At 41.5% G+C, this 17,839-nt stretch overlaps 2 protein-coding genes across 3 annotated transcripts in view; both read left to right on the forward strand.

Moving 5' to 3' along the window:
- Positions 1 to 210: 210 nt before the first annotated feature.
- Txnrd1 (thioredoxin reductase 1) overlaps positions 211 to 17,839 on the forward strand; it is a 59,330-nt gene continuing 41,701 nt past the window's right edge. The window contains exon 1 of one of the 2 annotated variants that reach the window (XM_076855044.2): positions 211 to 292. The gene's annotated coding sequence lies outside the window, so the exon portion shown is untranslated. Of the gene's footprint in view, positions 293 to 1,536; positions 1,619 to 17,839 lie in introns of those variants that run through there. The other variant, XM_076855043.2, reaches the window with a different exon arrangement.
- Eid3 (EP300 interacting inhibitor of differentiation 3) lies at positions 10,821 to 11,921 on the forward strand. The gene has a single exon (XM_076855422.2). It carries the CDS (start codon positions 10,821 to 10,823, stop codon positions 11,919 to 11,921), a length of 1,101 nt encoding a protein of 366 aa, XP_076711537.2.

Genomic DNA, 17,839 nt, shown 5'->3' on the forward strand with positions numbered 1-17,839 from the left:
GGAGCTCCCACTTTGCCCAGCCGAGCGGCGGCGGCTGCCAGGGCGGCACGAGGAGTGCATTTCTGCTTCGTCATTCTGACTCTGGCGGTTCACCCTCCCGCTCAGAGCAGGGCGTGGCTTCTCATAGCCACTAGGAACCAGCTGGCCAGTCGCCTTGGCCAGCCTCAGTCGGGCACTGCGTCCCGGCCGAAGGTGCGGTGCCCGGGGAGCTTGCCGTCTCCGCGCTTCTCCCTTCCTGGGAGCTCCGCGGCCGCTGGAAGCAGAGCGCGCTCGGCGCCCAGGCACCCGGCAGGTGAGCACGCCGGGGACGGCTGCTGGCGGCTGAGCCAGCGCCGGCGCTGCATCGGGGGAAAGGGGGTGAGGTCCGAGAGGGTCGCGGCTCTCGGAAGGCCAGCGAGAGCGAGCCTGTCGGCAGCGTGCAGTGCGGGCCGGGTCGCGCCAGCTGCTGCCTGTGGTGGGTGAGGTTGGCCCCCTGTCGGCGGTGGTTTCCTCGCGCGTTCTCTTGGTAGCCTCTGTCGGACTCTGAGAAAATGGGGTTTTGTATCATTTCTGGAGCACGAGTCTTGAAATGTAGAAGGCAGTGTACTGTGGTGTGGATTGGCACATCCTTGACGGTAGCACGCCTTTCCAGGAATTTTCACACCGTTTAATCCTCAGGAATCTGGAGAAACTGGCAAAGCTCGTGTACACTCCGTGTTTTGACAAGTGGCTTGCCCATCCAGACATGAGGAAGCAGGGCAGCCTCGACTGCCTCCTGGCTCTTACCTTATCAGCGAGGCAGTGCTGGCTAGCGTTAGGAGCACAGCCCACCAGGGCTGGGTGGAGTCCTGCTCGTGCTGTGGACGCTGCTGGAACTCGGGCAGGCTCCTTCGCTTTTCTGCCTTCGGTTTCCGGATTTGCTAGATGGGCTGGTGAAAACCCACATCTGCAGTACAGCTGGGGGGATGAAAGGTTAACCCGTGCAGCACCAGGCCTGGGTCAGTGGAGACGGCTTTGAATTCTGCCACTGACTGAATCTCTGCTGAGTTCACCCCTTTGGGAAATTGGATCGTTAGTTCCTGTTCTCACCTAGAATTGCTTCAGGATTCTTTTTAAAAACCCCAAAGTTGGCAGAATGCTAATTTCTCCCGGTGGTTTCAGATTGCAAGGGAAGTTGGAAGTTGGATTTTGGCAGTCCCTGTGGGCGCAAACTTCAAAGCAAGATCCACGCGGAGGTGTTGAGAAAGCTGAGATAATTGTGTCGTAAAGTGATTTTTTGAAGCTTTCTGAATTCCGGACTTACTGGAAAAGCAGGCCGTTGAGCTTAAGCTTAGCCTTGCGCGGCTTTGGCGGGAACCCTCAGGTTCACAGCAACCTCCATCCAGGGGGTTCCCCGCCGGTGAGCTCGGCGCGCAGCGCGGAGCCCCGGGCGCTGGTTGCCGGCTGCGGCCGCCGGAAGCCCCGCCCCGCCCCGCCCCGCCGCGTTGCTCCGCGGCGCCGAGCTCACGCTCGCCGGGGCTTTTGTGCCTCGGAGGACCGCGGGAGGTGGCCAGGAGCGCTAGCCGACTGGCGGGGCAGGCCCGAGGGCCCGGGTGCCGTGGAGCGGGAGCAGACGCGCGGCCGTGGCCCGACCCTGAAGGTAGGAGCGCGCCGCGAGCCCCGGCGGCCGCAGCCTCCTTCCCGAGCCCGAGGCCGTGCGGCCGGGCCGGCGCCTCCCGAGGGCAAGCCGCGCCCAGCCGCCGCACGTGTGGCCCGGTCTGGCCGGGCCGCGGGGGCGCTGGGGAAACGAGAAACCGCTCTCTGTTAAGATGGCTTTTTTTTGTTTTCTTTCGGTATTGGGATTGAACCCGGGGGCGCCCTACACTGAGCCACGTCCCCAGCCCGTTTTATTTTGCGATTGCGTCTCACGACGTTGCTCAGGCTGGCCTCCAGCTTGCGGTCCTCAGTCTCAAGTAGCTGAGGTTACAGTGAGCGCCCCCGTCCCCGGACGAGATGACTTCCAAAGTGTCCTTTGTCTTCCTTCCTCTCTCCCTTCCAGTTAATGCAAATAATTTTAAAATTTACTGGTGGTGTAGTGTCTTAAATGGTTTAGGGAAGTCCTTAGAAAAGGCCATCAGGAAATGCCTATCTTCGTCTTCAGACTGGCCCCTATGGCCTTCCTCTTTAATTCTCTGAGGGCTGGGGGGACCCAGAACCCCAGGCTCCGGGGACAGCAACCAAGAAATCCCTGGGGTGATTTCATTTCCCCTCAGGAGGCTCTTTTGTAGCCCAGAAGTTGATAATTGGGTGGGTAGAAAGGAAAAGAGAAATGTTCTCTTTGGGTTGAGCAGATAGGACAGCCCGGTGGATGTTCCACATCCTATGTGGTTGATTGCCAGGTTAGAAAGCCTCCTGTATTCCATCACCTTCAGCCATCGTTTTGATTTCTGGAGATTGCCTTTTTGTCCTTAAACATTTGTATCTATGTAGGTTTTTTTTTGTGGGAGGGGGTAATCGAACCTTGGGCTTGCTAGGCAAGCACTCTACCACTGAGCTACATCCCAAGTCCTTTTTGACTTTTATTTTTGGACAAAGCCTTGCTAAGTTGTCCAGGCTTGACCTCCAACTTACATCCTCCTACCTCAGTCTTCCTTGTAGCTGGGAGGTGTTTTATCAATGTAGTTTTTAAGAAATGGAACATATATTTGAACATTTCCTTTTTTGAAGTAAACCTGAGGCCTGCCTTAACCATAAAAATGTATTTAGTAATTTGCACCCTTAGGAATAGCATTAACAATTAATTTGTATTTTTTTTTTTTTACTATATTTTAAAACTTATTTACCTTTTTGATGAATGAGTATAGAAAATGGAACTAGACTTCAAAGACAAATAGCTAATTAATGTAAAATAATTAAAGGACATAAAAAGGCTTTTAACTTCAGTTAAAATAATTATGTTACTCAGACTTTTATTTCCAAGTAATGTGAGACAAAGGTCAAAGGTCTATTAATATTTCTCCTGGTCAGTTTATTATTTTCTCTTCATCTGTGTCATAAGTTTACAAAGTTATATAGGCATTTGATTTTTATGTAATCCTTTTGATGCTCCCGGTTAAGCATCAGTGGGAGTAAAATAATCATTTTATAAGTTTTGGAACTCTATGGATGTGATCTGATGTTTTCAACTCCACATGATCTGTTGATTTTAGACATATGGTGAGTTGTATGATACCATTAATGAAAAACATACCACCCATACATACTTTACATTTAGCAAATGTTTTAAGTAAACTTACCATTCTACTTTTTGTATCATTTGATTTAATTTTTGGTTTCTGCTTATTTTATTTTTGCTGAGACACAAGGAGATAGGGGTTACTGGCTTGAAAGGTTTGTGAACTTCTAGTGTGTTGTTGCTTACATTGGGCCTAACTGCTGGGTTTTAAACATATTTAGGGAACATTGGGTTTGAGTGGAGAAAGGTTTATGGGGTTAGTGTGATGATCCTAAAGTTCATAACTTTTTTAAAAAATTAAGATTTCATAGTTTAATCGCAGTGTGAATAATGGATAAGAAAGTAATCATGACGACTGCTTTTGTTTTCTCTTTTTTATATAGCTTCTTCCCTTGTCCCCCATCCTCCCCCAACAGCAGCAAAACCTACCTTGCTTTTCATAGTGAGTGTACTATAGAGAAGAATCCTTCTGGGAGGTTCTGATGAGCCTAAAGGATGAAGGCTTCTAGAAGTGTGTGTCTGAAAGTTCAGCCTGTGGACCACCTACACAGAGTCCTCTGCAGTGCCTGGGAAACTCGCAGGCTGGGGCTTTGCCCGGTTCAGAAGTAGACCTTCTGGAAGTGGGCAGGGAGCTGGCTTTTTTGTTCTGTTTATTTTAAATAAGCCTCTTCCTGTTAATTCTTGTGGGAAATAAGCTTGAGGCTACTTTAATGTATAAGGCAGTTTGATCAAGATCAGTTGACATAATCATTATAATTGGGGAAAATGAAGGACTGCTTTTTGATACTCTCAAAATATTAATTAGAAGACAGCAAATGGGAACTCAACAAGGAAGTAAGCTTTCTGTTGAACACTGTGTCATTGAACAGAAGTCTGGAAGTAAGCTCTTTGTGTGTGAAATTGGAGTTAAGAGACTACCTAAGAACTATGAATAGAGTTCTTGGTGCTCAGATGTAAACATCTGGTTTTCATAAACATCTTCGTTTTTAAGGCAGGATTACAAGTATTCCTGTAGGGAACCTCCTTGTTTGTGAATCAGTGTTTCCAGAATTCCAGAGTTTTGAAATCACTTGTGTAAATGCGTCTTGGTGGTTCTGAGAGGAGAAGCAAAGTGAGTGAAAACTTACTTGATGGAACACTAAGAGTTAAACGTAGGTAAGTCTTCAGTAGTTTGACATGATAATCTAGGGTGATGGGACCGACACTGACAACATGGGACTTTATTCCTTTAGGGTAGTAATAGAAGAGATGAGGGACACAAAGCAACAGAGGACCTTAACGTCCTAGTGAATTGTGTGGACAGTTGCAGTGGGAGCCAGGATGTGATCATGTTGCAGTTGGTTGTGGTGGTCCATAGTCTTTCCTTGGGAGGTAGATGCTGAAACAAAGACTCAGAAACCAGCCTCTTAGCTGAATGGACATAAGGAGACGAGTAGTAATTGATTGACTCTCCATTCCCTCTCTTTCTTGCTATTCTACCAAAACTGACAGAAAACTCAATTTCTTTGATTACTTCCTTTGATAGAGGTCATCTCTTTGGAGCACTGGGAGTAGTGGAACTGTTTTTAGCCTGCTTAAGGCTGAGGCCTGAAAGAGGGTTGGAGGATTGCCTTGAAGGTGAGGGAAATGAGCAGATCTCTCGTTTACCTTAGAAGGAAATAAGGATAAGGACTACTGACATTTGAAAGAAGCATAGATTGTTATCATAAAGAAATGTATTTCATGCTGATAATAAATTTTACTGATTGTGATTCCATGTTCAAACCCTACGTGCCCTTTGACCACTTAGGCCAGGTGACAGTGTGAACTTCTTTTTGCTGTCCATCTTTCAACAGCAGTATCATTGTGCTGTGGTCCAGGCTTCAGAGCTCCTCTTGCCTTTCTGGTCTGTTCACTCACCAGGCCTGACTCTTCCCACATGCATCTGCCTCTTGCTACTGTTGAGTTCTGCTTGGGTCAAGGTACTCATTTCCTCTTGCCTACACCATCTCAACCATCTCTAACTGGCCTCCCACTCTCCACTCCTCCCCAGCCTGTCTGCTGCCAGAGTCACCTTCCTGACTGCCACTTCCCCATAGCCCAATCTGCATCTAGGATAAAGAGTACACTCCTTAGCTGGGTATCCTGTGCCTTCTGGGCCCTGGCCCCAACCAGCTTTTCTGGTTATCTCCGGCTGTACTCCCTCACCTACTGAAGACTTCTGGAATACTGTTCTCCCTAAAGTATCCCCTGCTTGCCCTGTACTCTGTTTTACTTCCTGATGTCTCTTTTTACTCAAATCCACTTTTCCAAGCATCTCCTAGTCCACAGTACAAGACCAGATTTGGCTGGTCTTTTCCTCTGCTGTGTTCCCACATCATTTCCCACAAATCCTTATCTCTGGAAAGGAGGAATCCTGCCAATGATAATTTTTTGGCTTACACATCAAGGGTGGAGAGCTAGGCATATTCTGTGCTTGTGGTTGCAACTGTGTGGTGCTCATGTCTAAGTGGACATGCCTGCTGTGTGGAATGCTGTTAGACATTAGATTCTAGGTCCTCCCAGCAGTCCTCTGAAGCAGGTGGTAGTGTCAGAAACAGGAATGAAGACCTTCAGAGTTAGAGGAGCATGTCCTAATCGCGAGGCTGGTGAGGTGGCAGAGCTAGGACTGGGACCCAAAGAAAGGCCTCCTATCCGCAGAGCTCGCTCTGGTTCGCTCACACCTCTAGCATTCAGTTTTTGTTATTACTTTTGAGCCACATGCCTGCCTCCTTGGTGCGGTGGTGCTCCTGATTCATCTTGATATTCCTGGCATAGTTCTGGTATACAGGAGGTGTTCATTCGTTAGAGGCTTGTTGAATGAAACACGGTGCCTATTAAGTTAGGAGACAATGATACATTTTCCTATTTTCTATGCATTTTTTAACACCACATGTACATTTTAGCAAAATATTTATTGAGTGAATGGATGGAGGTAGGAACAGAGACTCACTCAGGGAAGAACTTAGCTCTCAGGTTCTGATTTCATTGAAGATGGGCTCTGAGTTGTTCAGAAGATTCTTGGTAGCACATGGGGAAGCAGTTTAGAATTTTTAAAAAGCTGTGTGACAGTAGCATTGTCAGCTTTGAGCATTTTATACAGAAGTGTCCAGGTCAGTTGGGAAGAAGCCATATCAGGTCTCTTTAGCTACTCTTCATCAGGCACCTGTGTTGTCAGAGGAGCTTGGTAACGAGTTTGTTATCCCTTAATAACCAAACTGTAGGATGAAATATTTAAATAAAATACATTTGTGGTGGGTAGGGGGAGTAGATCAGTGCTGAGAATGCTTGTCTAGCATGCACAAGGCCCTGGGTTCAATCCCCCGCACTACAAAAAATTGGAGAGAGACAGAGACAGATTGTACAAGTGAGGAAACTCAAAGGCTGAAGAAAATGAGAAAACATGTTTTTTATTTGAACCCAGGCCTCCAGAGCTGAGCTCCTTCAACATTGCCACCTTTAATAGCCACACACCTAGTGCCCCTCCCTCAGTCTGTCAGAATGATGCTCATTGCTGACTTCTGAGGTGTGGTTGGAACTATCTCAACACCCTTGTTTATGCTATTGGAGCTTGGCATGTCACTAGTGCCGAGTTTTAAATGTCAGTAAGTGTGTGCCTTGACCACAAGTCAAGGGTGGTGGTTTTTTAAATTTCCGTGTGTGGCAGTCCATATTATTTAGTGTGACCTGGCTTTCATTTTAACTTTTACTTTACACATAGTAATGCCATCTTGGGATGGGGTGTAGCTCAGTGACAGAGCTCTTGCCTGGGTTCTATCCCCAGCCTTACTATAACAATAATAATGTTATTTTATTTGAACAGAGTAGTTATTCAAAGCCATTTTTGGATACTGTACTTTTAAAAAAGTTTAGAATTTAAGGAGCTCTTCATGAGATAAACAATTATTAATGATAATAAGTAATTATTAAGTAATTTTGCATGTAAACTCAGATTCTTTGTGGATCTGCGTAAAAATACCTGTGGAGAAATTTAACCTTCAAAGTCGTATGCATATTTTCAGTAGTTGAAACTTAGTAGGTTTTAACTTTTTGTTGTATGGCAGATATCTTTGTTGTAGTGGAATATATTCCTTTATTACTTTTTACTGATTTTAAGCTTTAAGACCTTTTTGTTGTTGTTGTTTCTAGAGCAACAATAAGGAGTGAAGCTTCTGGTTTGCATATAAATTTTTTTCTTATTAGTGTCTGATATTTATTAAACATCAGCTATTTTGGGGATAGTTTATTAAGTACCTACTCAATAGTTGAAAATATTGCCTGATCTGTTATATAATCCTCATTCAGTACTTAGTAATTGTATGATATAAATAGTTAAGTATTCCCATCTTATGCATGAGGTCACTGGAGGATGAGAGTTAAGCAGTCTGCTTAAAGGTAATACCGTTAGCTGACAAATCAAGACCAGAACTCAGGTTTGTTGTCTCCTGCCACTATGCATGGTTGGTTGTTTTTTTCCTCCCACTTAGAAACTCCTTTTAAAAACAGATCTCTTATTGAGCATGGTGGTGCATGCTTATAATCTCAGTGACCTGGGAGGCTGAGGCAGGAGGATCACAAGTTCAAGGTCAGCCTCAGCAAATTTGTGAGGCATTAAGCAATTTATTAAGACCTTGTCTAAAAATAAGAAGGACTGGGGATGTGGCTCAGTGGTTAAGTGACCCTGGGGTCAATCCTTGGTACCAAAACAAAACAAAAACCAGATCCCTTGATCATAACAAAGTTTTAACTTTAATATATACTACAAAAGACAAAGCAAAAATTTTATACAAATATAAATTTAAAGGAAATTAAGGTGAAAGAGAAAATGTACCTCACACCCTATCTACTGTCTGTTGTAAATGAAACCAGAAATTTTATCACCTGTCTTCACAACTCACTATTAAACAGATTCCCTGATGGTGGGTCGAGAGGACAGAAGCTGCTATGAGAGAGTACAGAAAAGCTTTGGGAGGAAGCTGATAGTGGGACATGTGTAACCAGCTGTCAGACTGTGGAACTCCAGTCTGATTCTCGTGTTGGCTGGAAAAAGTCACAAAATCTATTTGTTGTAATGGTCTTTCCGTAAATCAGTCTGAACTTCTGGGACAGGAACAAAAAAATATGGAAGAAAAGATGGAAGAAAAAAAATGGAGGGTCAGTTGAGCCTTGGGTAGGAGTTCTTCAGACAGGAGAGGAAAGGAAAAACCAGAGGAAAACTGCACTGTGCTTTCTGTTCCAAGTCCTGGAAAAGTTCACCAATATCACTTGAAATTATGTGTTGCCATTTCTTCCCCTTTAAGTTACATTTATAATAATTAGCAGTAGTTGGATCTTAGGTTAGAAAATCAGTTTTAATGATTTAAGGATTCATAAGTGTAGAAATCCCATTTAAGTGACTGAGGAAAAAACATTGAACTTGAGATGGTTTTACTTGATAGAAACACTAAAATTGTGTGCATCTCAAGGCAGACTTAAAGGCTGAATATAATTATACAAGTTTACCTTTCTGCAGATGACCTAAATTACATATTATGAGGTTCCTGAGGACCTGATACAGCATAGAATGAATTTAGTACTAGAAGTGACAGTTTTTAATAACATCATGCTCATTTTGATGTAGTGTTAACTTTGAGCAAGTTGTCTGAGCTGTTATCTTCTGAGAAATCCCTGTAAATGATATTCATGATACTTTCTGAGTAGTTTGGGAGAATTACCAGATTTTTCTAAAAAAAAGAAAAGGTTAGAATGAGAGATTGTCATATCTTTTGGAGTATTTTTTAATTATAAATTGCTTTTATTGAATTTAAAGTGGATTGAAATACACTCCTCAAAATATGGTTTATTGTAAAAGTAGACTTTTTTTGGATTTGGATCTTGGAGTTCTTAACTACATTTTGACCTGAGATTTAAGAGAGGTTTGAGTATTAATTTGTGATTGGCCAGATGGGAAGAGGATAGCCCTTTGATGATGCTGGGTCTTTGTTTTTTCTTTGTTTCAGAGGAGGGATAAGATACTTTCTGAAAGACAATTGATTTTTGTCTTCATTGTGTGGAATCTATTCTACTAATCTTGTGAAATTAATCTTTGCCACCAAATAACTTTTGTAACAGTACTGGAACAAAGCTCTTAAAGTATATTACTTATTCAGTCAGTACATACCCAAGTGCATCCATATAAGATCAGGTGTTTGGAATATTTAAAGTCAAGTTTTTGTTTTTGCAAACCTCACAATCTAATAGGGCAGGATAATACAGTACATCCACACACAAATAACCATAATGGATGTTTCTGAAAAGTGCATGTTTTTTCCTGAATTGCCCCTACTTTAAAAAAATTATGGATGAATGGTAAGGTAAAAATTTTAGAGTTAATATAGGTTTTACTGTTTATTCACATGCAGGAAACTAGACCAAAAGAAAAACTGGTCTAGATGCACAGGAAGAGAAAGTAGGGCCAATTTGTTTCCTTGTTAGTTGAAATTTGTGATTGCCAGATGCAGCACATGGGTCCACTGTGTAGTCCTTCCATTGTCAGTTACATATTTCTACATGTGTGACTGATAACCTGAGTAGCTTCATGACCTGGCACTTGAATTTCCAGTGAGCAAGGGGGTGAATTTTCCAACACATACTTACCCAATTTACAGACTTCACTTGCATATCCTTATAACATGTTTAAAATCCTCATAGCTTTGTTCACTTTTTAGGTGACTGTTAACCTTTGATAGACTTCCAAATATGTTTTGTGGAAAAGCCCTACCTACCCATTTTCTTTTTCCTCTCTGAGGCAGTGGAAAACCGAAGGTCACAAGTGCATCTTGCGCATGTTCTCTTGAAAGATCCTACCCCGTGAGGTGAATTGGTAAATTGCAGAGGATTTTGTGTGCACGCCCCCCCTTCCCCCATCCGTCCCCCTCTCCCCAGGAATGGGAATGAACCCAAGTGAGCATTCTATCACTCATTTATAACCTGAGCAGGGATTTGGCTTTTTGAGGGCTAGCAAAGGTTAATTAACTCGATTAAATTTGTGTGATTTCCAGTCACCTTGCACCTGGGAACTTTATTTCGCCTAATTTTAATGAGAGTTAAAATTTCAGGGCCCTCGACCTTAACTTGTCCTTACCAGCAGTTTAGCCACACTAGTTATTAAAAACAAGCATTAAATAAAAGCTTTAAATCAGAGCACGAAGTATGTGGACCTCATTTCAATGTATGGCAGGGAAGTTTTAATTAAAGCGTAGAACCTTTAGTTGTTGTCCAAGTGTTTCTTTGAAACTTAGGTTGTTTTGTCATTGCTGAAAATTACAATAGCTGCCTCTTGAGTGGGAATTATTTCCGTAAGGGGCTGGGGGTCCATTGTTGCGTCGGTTCTTCGCATTGCGCAGGCCAGGTGGCTGACGCTGGGGTGGTCTGCGCAGAGCGAGCTGCAGCCACGGAGGAGCTGGGGGCGGGGCGGGGCGGAGCTGGGCGGGGCGGGGCGAGCTCAGCAGAGGTCCGCACTGCACTGCGCATGGGCTGGCATCCCTCCTCTTCTCCGACTGCCCCCTGGATTTCCGCCAGCGTCGGGAACATTCTGAAGGCGGTTGGCTGCGTGCTGCCGGTTACCGACATGTCTGATAAGCAAGGTTCCCTGAAGGGAGGCGAGGAGCCAGTGGCGACAGGCACCTGCCGTGCGTGCTCCATGAAGCAGGTGGAGGAGGAGGAGGAGCCGCCGAAGATGGAAGTGGTGGTGGGGGTGGACAGCTGCTCTGACGACCTTAGCTCCGGGGACCCCGAGCTAGACTGTCACCTCCTGGGTCAGACCGAGGACGAGGAGAAGTGTCGGAACATCCGCAAGCAATACCGGCAGCTCATCTACAGTGTCCAGCAGAACCGAGAGGACATAGTGAACACGGCCAGCGACTCCTTAACCGAGGCCCTCGAGGAAGCCAACGTCCTATTTGATGGAGTGAGCCGAACGAGAGAGGCTGCCCTCGATGCCCAGTTTCTTGTTTTGGCTTCTGATTTGGGTAAAGAAAAAGCAAAGCAGTTAAATTCTGATATGAGCTTTTTTAATCAAGTAGCGTTTTGTGACTTTCTGTTTATATTTGTGGGCCTCAATTGGATGGAAGACGAATGTGATGAGTTGAGTGGTTGTGATGACAATATCTCTCTTTCCTTTTGGGAGACAGTACAGAAGGAAGCAACATCCTGGATATTGCAAGCTGAAACATTCCACTTTATTTTTGGTTCATTCAAGTCTGAGCCTTTTGTACGAAAGCCCCGACTTGAACATCACAAAAAATTTCGCAAAATGGAAGGAAATGGGGATATGCCTACAAAGTTGAGGAAGTTGGACCTGAGTACCAACCAAGAAGCAACAGAAAAAGAAGTAGAAAGAATCTTGGGATTGTTGCAAACCTACTTTCGAAAGTATCCTGATACTCCTGTGTCCTATTTTGAGTTTGTGATTGATCCAAACTCTTTCTCTCGTACAGTGGAGAATATATTCTACGTTTCTTTTATTATAAGAGATGGCTTTGCAAGAATAAGGCTTGACCAAGACAGGCTGCCAATATTAGAGCCAATTAATATTAACCAAATGGGTGAAGGAAGTGATCCCAGTTCTTTTGGTAGGAAGCAAGGAGTTATATCTCTGAGTTTACAGGATTGGAAAAATATTGTGGCAACTTTTGAAATTTCAGAGGCTATGATTACAAACTCATATTAGATTTTTGTTCCTAGTATAAGAATCAGTTTTGTTTTTCTGAAGTATCTCAAAACAGCAAAATCTGAACAGAAATGCACACATTATATTTCTTGTAAAGCAAAATATTTTCAAGAATATTGAAAATTGTTTTTCTGTGTAATGTGTTTTGGTAATTTATGAGGTTGTGATCTGTTATTAAAAATTTTCACTGGCATACTTATGGGAAATATTTTTTTGAATGCTTTATAAAATCTACATTAATAAAAAAAATTTTAAATTTTGAATTTTATAAACTAAATACATTGGCCAACTTGCAAAAAAAAAAAAAATCAGAATGGTATGTGATACTGTTTTGCTTCCTCTCTGGTAGTGAACCAAGGAGAATCCCATTAAGTTGAGGTGAGAGTGGGTAAAAAGTTGCTCAAGAAAAGTGTTAAGGTAGTAAATATGCACTATTACAACTTAAAAAAAGTTAAATGCTGTGCTTCGCTGCAGAGAATAATTTCTAAATGATTTCTCCTGTAAGCTGACTCAGCAAATTTGTGTGACTACTGCTCAGTAGACAAACCGTCAAATAAGGGCTGAAAGGGGAGTAGGAATTGGGAGATGGGAACAGCATTCTAGGCAGGGAAGTAATAAGGGCAAATGCATAAGTCATGGCATAAGAGAACCTTTAGATTTAGGGGAAACAATTCTGCTTGAATGTGAAGCTATGTGAGAATTGCATGACTTCATCTGTTAGTATCCTTAGAAGTTTTTTGTCCCACAAATTCCTCTAATATGGATTGGGATGGGATTGTGGTTCAGCGTCAGAGCAGTTGCCTCGCATGTATGGGGCACTGGGTTCGATTCTCAGCACCACATAAAAATAAATAAAGGGTATTGTGTCCATCTACAACTAAAAAAAAAAAACATTAAAAAATCCCTCTTACATGCTTATTTGTAAGCTTTTTGTGCTAGGTTAATGTCTTCTCTGGCCCATACGTTCTCTTTATGTATCTGCTAATAAAAAATGTCCTTCAGAATCAGTGATATCGTGTAATAACTTCAGATATTTGTCCCAACTAATTTTACATATGTCAATAGGGCTAGAACTGTCTCTGTTTAAACTGTGTTTATTCACATATTCTTAGTGTGAACTGTTTTTTTCTTTTTTGATGCTTCTAGTTGTTTTAAAGAGTATAAATTACAACCTGATTTAGAAATTACTGCTGAAAATTAAAAAGCTTTAGAATGTACAATAAGCATATACCCATAAGTTGCCTTCTATCTTTAGGAACTTAATCTTTGGTAGTGGAGGAATTTGGCAACTAATTGGTAAGTGGGGTAAGTGACTGTTAGTAGGAAGTCTAGTTGGTACAGGGAAGGGAAATCCAAAGGCTAAACAAATGATACAAAGAGAGGCCAGAGCTGATATTTGGGGAAGTTTTTCACTAATAATATACTGGAGAATTTTTTAAAAAAATAGATATTTCTTATTGGCAAATTATTTTCTGAAGTAGCTATTCTTACCTCTTTCTCATTAGAATTCTCAAGGAATTCCAGTCCTTGTCAGTTTCTGTCACTCTTTGATTTAGGGTGGTCTTGCTGATCCTCACTTCTGGTATATCTGCCAACCTTGCTTGGGTTTTCCGGAGATCTGTTGTTGGAGCGAAAAGGTAATTGTTTTGGATAGTGGAGAGATCCTGAGTTCTTCACTCACTATCAGATTCATTTCTTTACTGGGAGGATTTGACACAGAGTGATAATAGAAAATGTAGGTAATTTTTTTGGGTCTCTTTAAACTTAAGAGTTATCCACTCATTTTTGTTTTTACTAGTTGTCATGACATGTGAGTTATCTCATTATTTTGAAATTAAAGCACATGCTTATATTGAAGAAAAGACTTGACCAATGGAAAGATGAGTTCCTTTATAAAGATTAAGAATCATATTGAAAAAATGCTGTTTTCCCACTAATAGATAGAACACCTTAACTTTATATTGTTTTCTGAGCACCTTTAAATTTTTTGTTTGTTTGTTTTTTAGTTGTAGATGGATACAACACCTTATTCTTATGTGGTCCGAGGATCAAACCCAGTGCATCACACCTGTTAGGCATGTGCTCTGCCATTGAGCTACAACCCCAGCCCTGAGCACTTTAACTTTTGAAGGTTCAAATAAATTGAACTTTGAATGTTGTGAATTTATTTTAAAGTAAAACTTCATTGGATAATAGGACCACTTTGTGATCAAATGTCCTGCATCAGTACTAACATTTTTGTTATCCACTTTGGGCAAATTGTCTAACTGTAAAGTTGAGGTTTTTTATTTTCTAAGTGAGAATAATAGGTTTAGATTAGAAAAATTTATGATAAATACTTTGAAATAAGAACTACTATGTATGGAGGTGCAGTGAGAAAAGTAATAGATTTGTAATTTGTAACCTCGGTTTAATTCTTGGCTAGTGGGCAGTTTTCTTCATTTTTCAAGGTCTCCCTTAGGTATGAAATGGGAATGATATCTAACAATAGTTAAAGGACTACTGTAAGGATTAGATTAGATGTAATGTGTGTAAAACTTTCAGCATGGTGTCTGTCTCATTGTGGACACTCATGTTAGTCGCCCCATTCTCCAGATATCAGGGTCAACAAATTCTGGGGTACCACCACTCACTGTAGTTTCCTTATGCTTTTTTTAAAATTTTTTTGTTGTTGTTGTAGATGGACACAATACCTTTTTTTAAATTTCGTTTTTATGTGGTGCTGAAGATAGAATCCAGTGCCTCACACATGCTAGGCAAACGCTCTACCAAGGAGGCACAACCCAGTCCTCCTTATACTTCTAGATCCCTTGTCTGTCTTCTGGAGAATTCATTGCCAAGTAACTGGAATCTGCACAAATTTTGCCAGACACAGCTCTAGGCCTGGAGAAAAAGTGGTGCCAGAAAATTGTGTTTCTATTTTAGAGGGTATATTCATTTATCATTGCTGTAACCAAACAGTGAGTGGAAGCAATACTAACTATCTTATGGTTCTGGAGATTGGATGTCCAGCCAGAATGGGTTGGCTGAGCCAAAATCAAGGCATCAGCAAGTCTGGTTCTTTCTGGAAGCTCTGAGGGAGAATCTCATTCTTTGTCTTTTTAATTTCTGGAGGCCACCTGCACAGAACACTTTCAAAACTGGCAGTGCCATCTCTCCTGTGAACACATCTCCAGCTACTGTAGTCATTTCTCTGCCTCCCTCTTACAAGGACTTTTGTGATTACATTGAGCCTGCTGGGATAATTCTAGAAAATTCATCTCCAGATTCTTAGCCACATCTCCAAAGTCCCTTTAAAGGTAACATTCACAGGTTATAGAGATTCATGCTCTTATGTCGGGGGAGTCACTGAGGAAAAGACAGCAACATTTTTGTGAATGACCGTTGTACCAAAGAAACACTGCTGGGATATTGGTTGAGTTGACTTTCAGATAGGATAGAAAAGCTCCGGAAGGAGGTAATCAACGTGGTACCTGCGGTCATTTACCAGAATACTTGACACAGAGTACAGGTGAAACATTACCATTGTTCTAGACATTGTAGTCGTATGCTAGCTGAATATCTAGATAATTGGTCATGGAGAGCCAACTTTCTAATTTCTCCTTAGAGGAAGCATCTCTCCTTCCCTGAACAATGAGGTGATTTTTTGATTTGCATTCACTTCAGTGTTACTGTTATTTTCTATCCACTACCACCCACTGACAAACTCAAAATTTCCCCAGACCAGGGCTTGGCAAGTTTTTTTCTGTGAAAAGCCAGATAGTATTTTAAGCTTTGTGGGCTGTGTGGCCTCTGTTGCAATCTATAATCAATTCTGCTATTGAAAAAGAAAAGTATAGACAATTTGGAAATAAATGGGTATGGTTATTTTCCAATAAAATCTTATTCGTGGATAGTAAAATTTGAATTTAATGTAATTTTTATTATGAATTATTACTCTTTTCCTCTCCAACCATTTAAAAATATAAGAACCATTCTTTTTTTTTTTTTTCTTGTGAACGAAATTTTTATTTACACACTGTATCTAGGAGCTAAGAACCATTCTTAACGTCAAGGCTTTGGAAAAACAGATCTGTTGCCTTGGCCCTGTCATAGACCTAGTCTTTTCTAGAGAATCTGTAGCATTTAACTTGCAGTTTCCCTTTATTGCTTTCCTAGTTCATAATCCAAAGCAAGAAAGGCCTGAGGTACATCCCAGTGGCTGCTACAGTATAAGTCCGACAGCCATCAGGTTTCAAAGAAGATAAGCGGCTGGATCTGGTATAGGTTCTATAATCACTACTGAGTTTGTTGTTTGGGTTTTTAATAGACTAGACATGAGCATCTATGGCATTAAGAAAAGTCAGGCTGCTTATTTTGCATATGAGGTATAAAACATGCAATTTAAGCAATTTAGAACATTTGGGATGTTGCTCTAAATTGTTTAGCTCTTTTACCCAACTGTGCCACTTCGACAAAATACTTCCACTGTCCCTTGCTATTTAGCTACCATGTTAAAGACTTTCTGTGTTCTGGGCACTGTACTGCATTTACATGGATTGTCTGATTCACCCAAACCCCTATGAAGTAGTCCCTTGTTTTTGCAAACAGGAAAAGCAAGGCAGGAGGATTTAAGCATCTAGCATAAGATCATACTTAAGTTGCAAGTCAGGTTTGGATTTGAACAAAATCTAATCTCTTAAACCATTATGCCAGACTCCTTATATTTTTCAAAATTTTTTTCATGTTTTTAATTTTATGTGTGAGAAAACGGCAGCCTCTTGGGTGGTACGTAACCAAGTTAGAAGGTAGTACTCAAGTGTTTTGTTCTAAGTTGTTTTGAACTTTGAACATCACGTCATACATGTCCCTTGACTTTGAGGTCAAAATTGTTTTCATAATACTAGGATGCTATTTGCCTTTTTACTCAAGTGTGCTGTGGAGTTTTCCAGAGACTACACGACAGGTGATGTTGCAGTAAATCAGTAGAGGAAGGAAGCAGATAATGAATGTTGTTAATCCAGACATTAAAGGGAATTGGAAAGATATTGAAAAATGTCACTCACAAATTTAAACAAAAATAATGTTCCTTTTAGCACACAGTGGGTATATTAATTTTAAATTAATTAATAAATTTAAATTTTCTTAGTTTTAATCTCTAATGTAGTAAATGTTAATAGATAGAATCCACATAAACAAAAATTCTTGGATGTCCTAAATAATTTCAGATTGTAAAAGGGTCCTGAGCCGGACAGTTTTGAGAATGCACCCCCTCAGTCAGCAGCCATTGTTTCTAGCAGTTGTAGCTGGAGGAGAGTGGGGCACTCATTCGTGCCACTCCTTACCCTCCTCTTGTGCTGCCTGGAAGAACTTGCCCTCTGCCCTCTATCCTATTTATCTTTCAGGTGAGATTTACCTTGAACTGAATGACAACAATTTTAATTTTAAATTGGTTTAAAATTTAAAAACGTAATGTTTGATTCTAGGGTCAACAGAAGGCCTATGTTACTGATTTTACTTTACAAGAGCTAAAAATGTTCTTGCTTGCTCAGTGCCGCCTTTATAAAATCTGTGCATTGGTTGATAGAATTTGATTTTGAGCTTGAAATACAAGAACCCAGGTCAGCAACCGAATTTTTTCTAGCACTGATGATTAAGTTGGTGAGGGCTACTTTCAGCTTTTCAGCACAAGGATACATTTTCTTTCATTTGTTGAAACTAGGTATGTTGGAAGCAGGGCTTTCCCAGAATTGGTGGTTTCATTTAGACAGCGATTGTTCAACAGTCTATGCAGATAAAATGAGGTTATTTTTCAAAAACATCCAGCTATGTCTATTTGCAAATCATTCTCCTGCTCTGTTAGACTGAGGGAGTAACACTTGTTACATGAAGCTCATTCTGGTCCTTTGCTCTGAATGGCTGTCATTACCAACTTGTTT

This window comes from Callospermophilus lateralis, chromosome 4, assembly GCF_048772815.1.
Source record: "Callospermophilus lateralis isolate mCalLat2 chromosome 4, mCalLat2.hap1, whole genome shotgun sequence".
Classification (NCBI taxonomy): Eukaryota; Metazoa; Chordata; class Mammalia; order Rodentia; family Sciuridae; genus Callospermophilus; species Callospermophilus lateralis.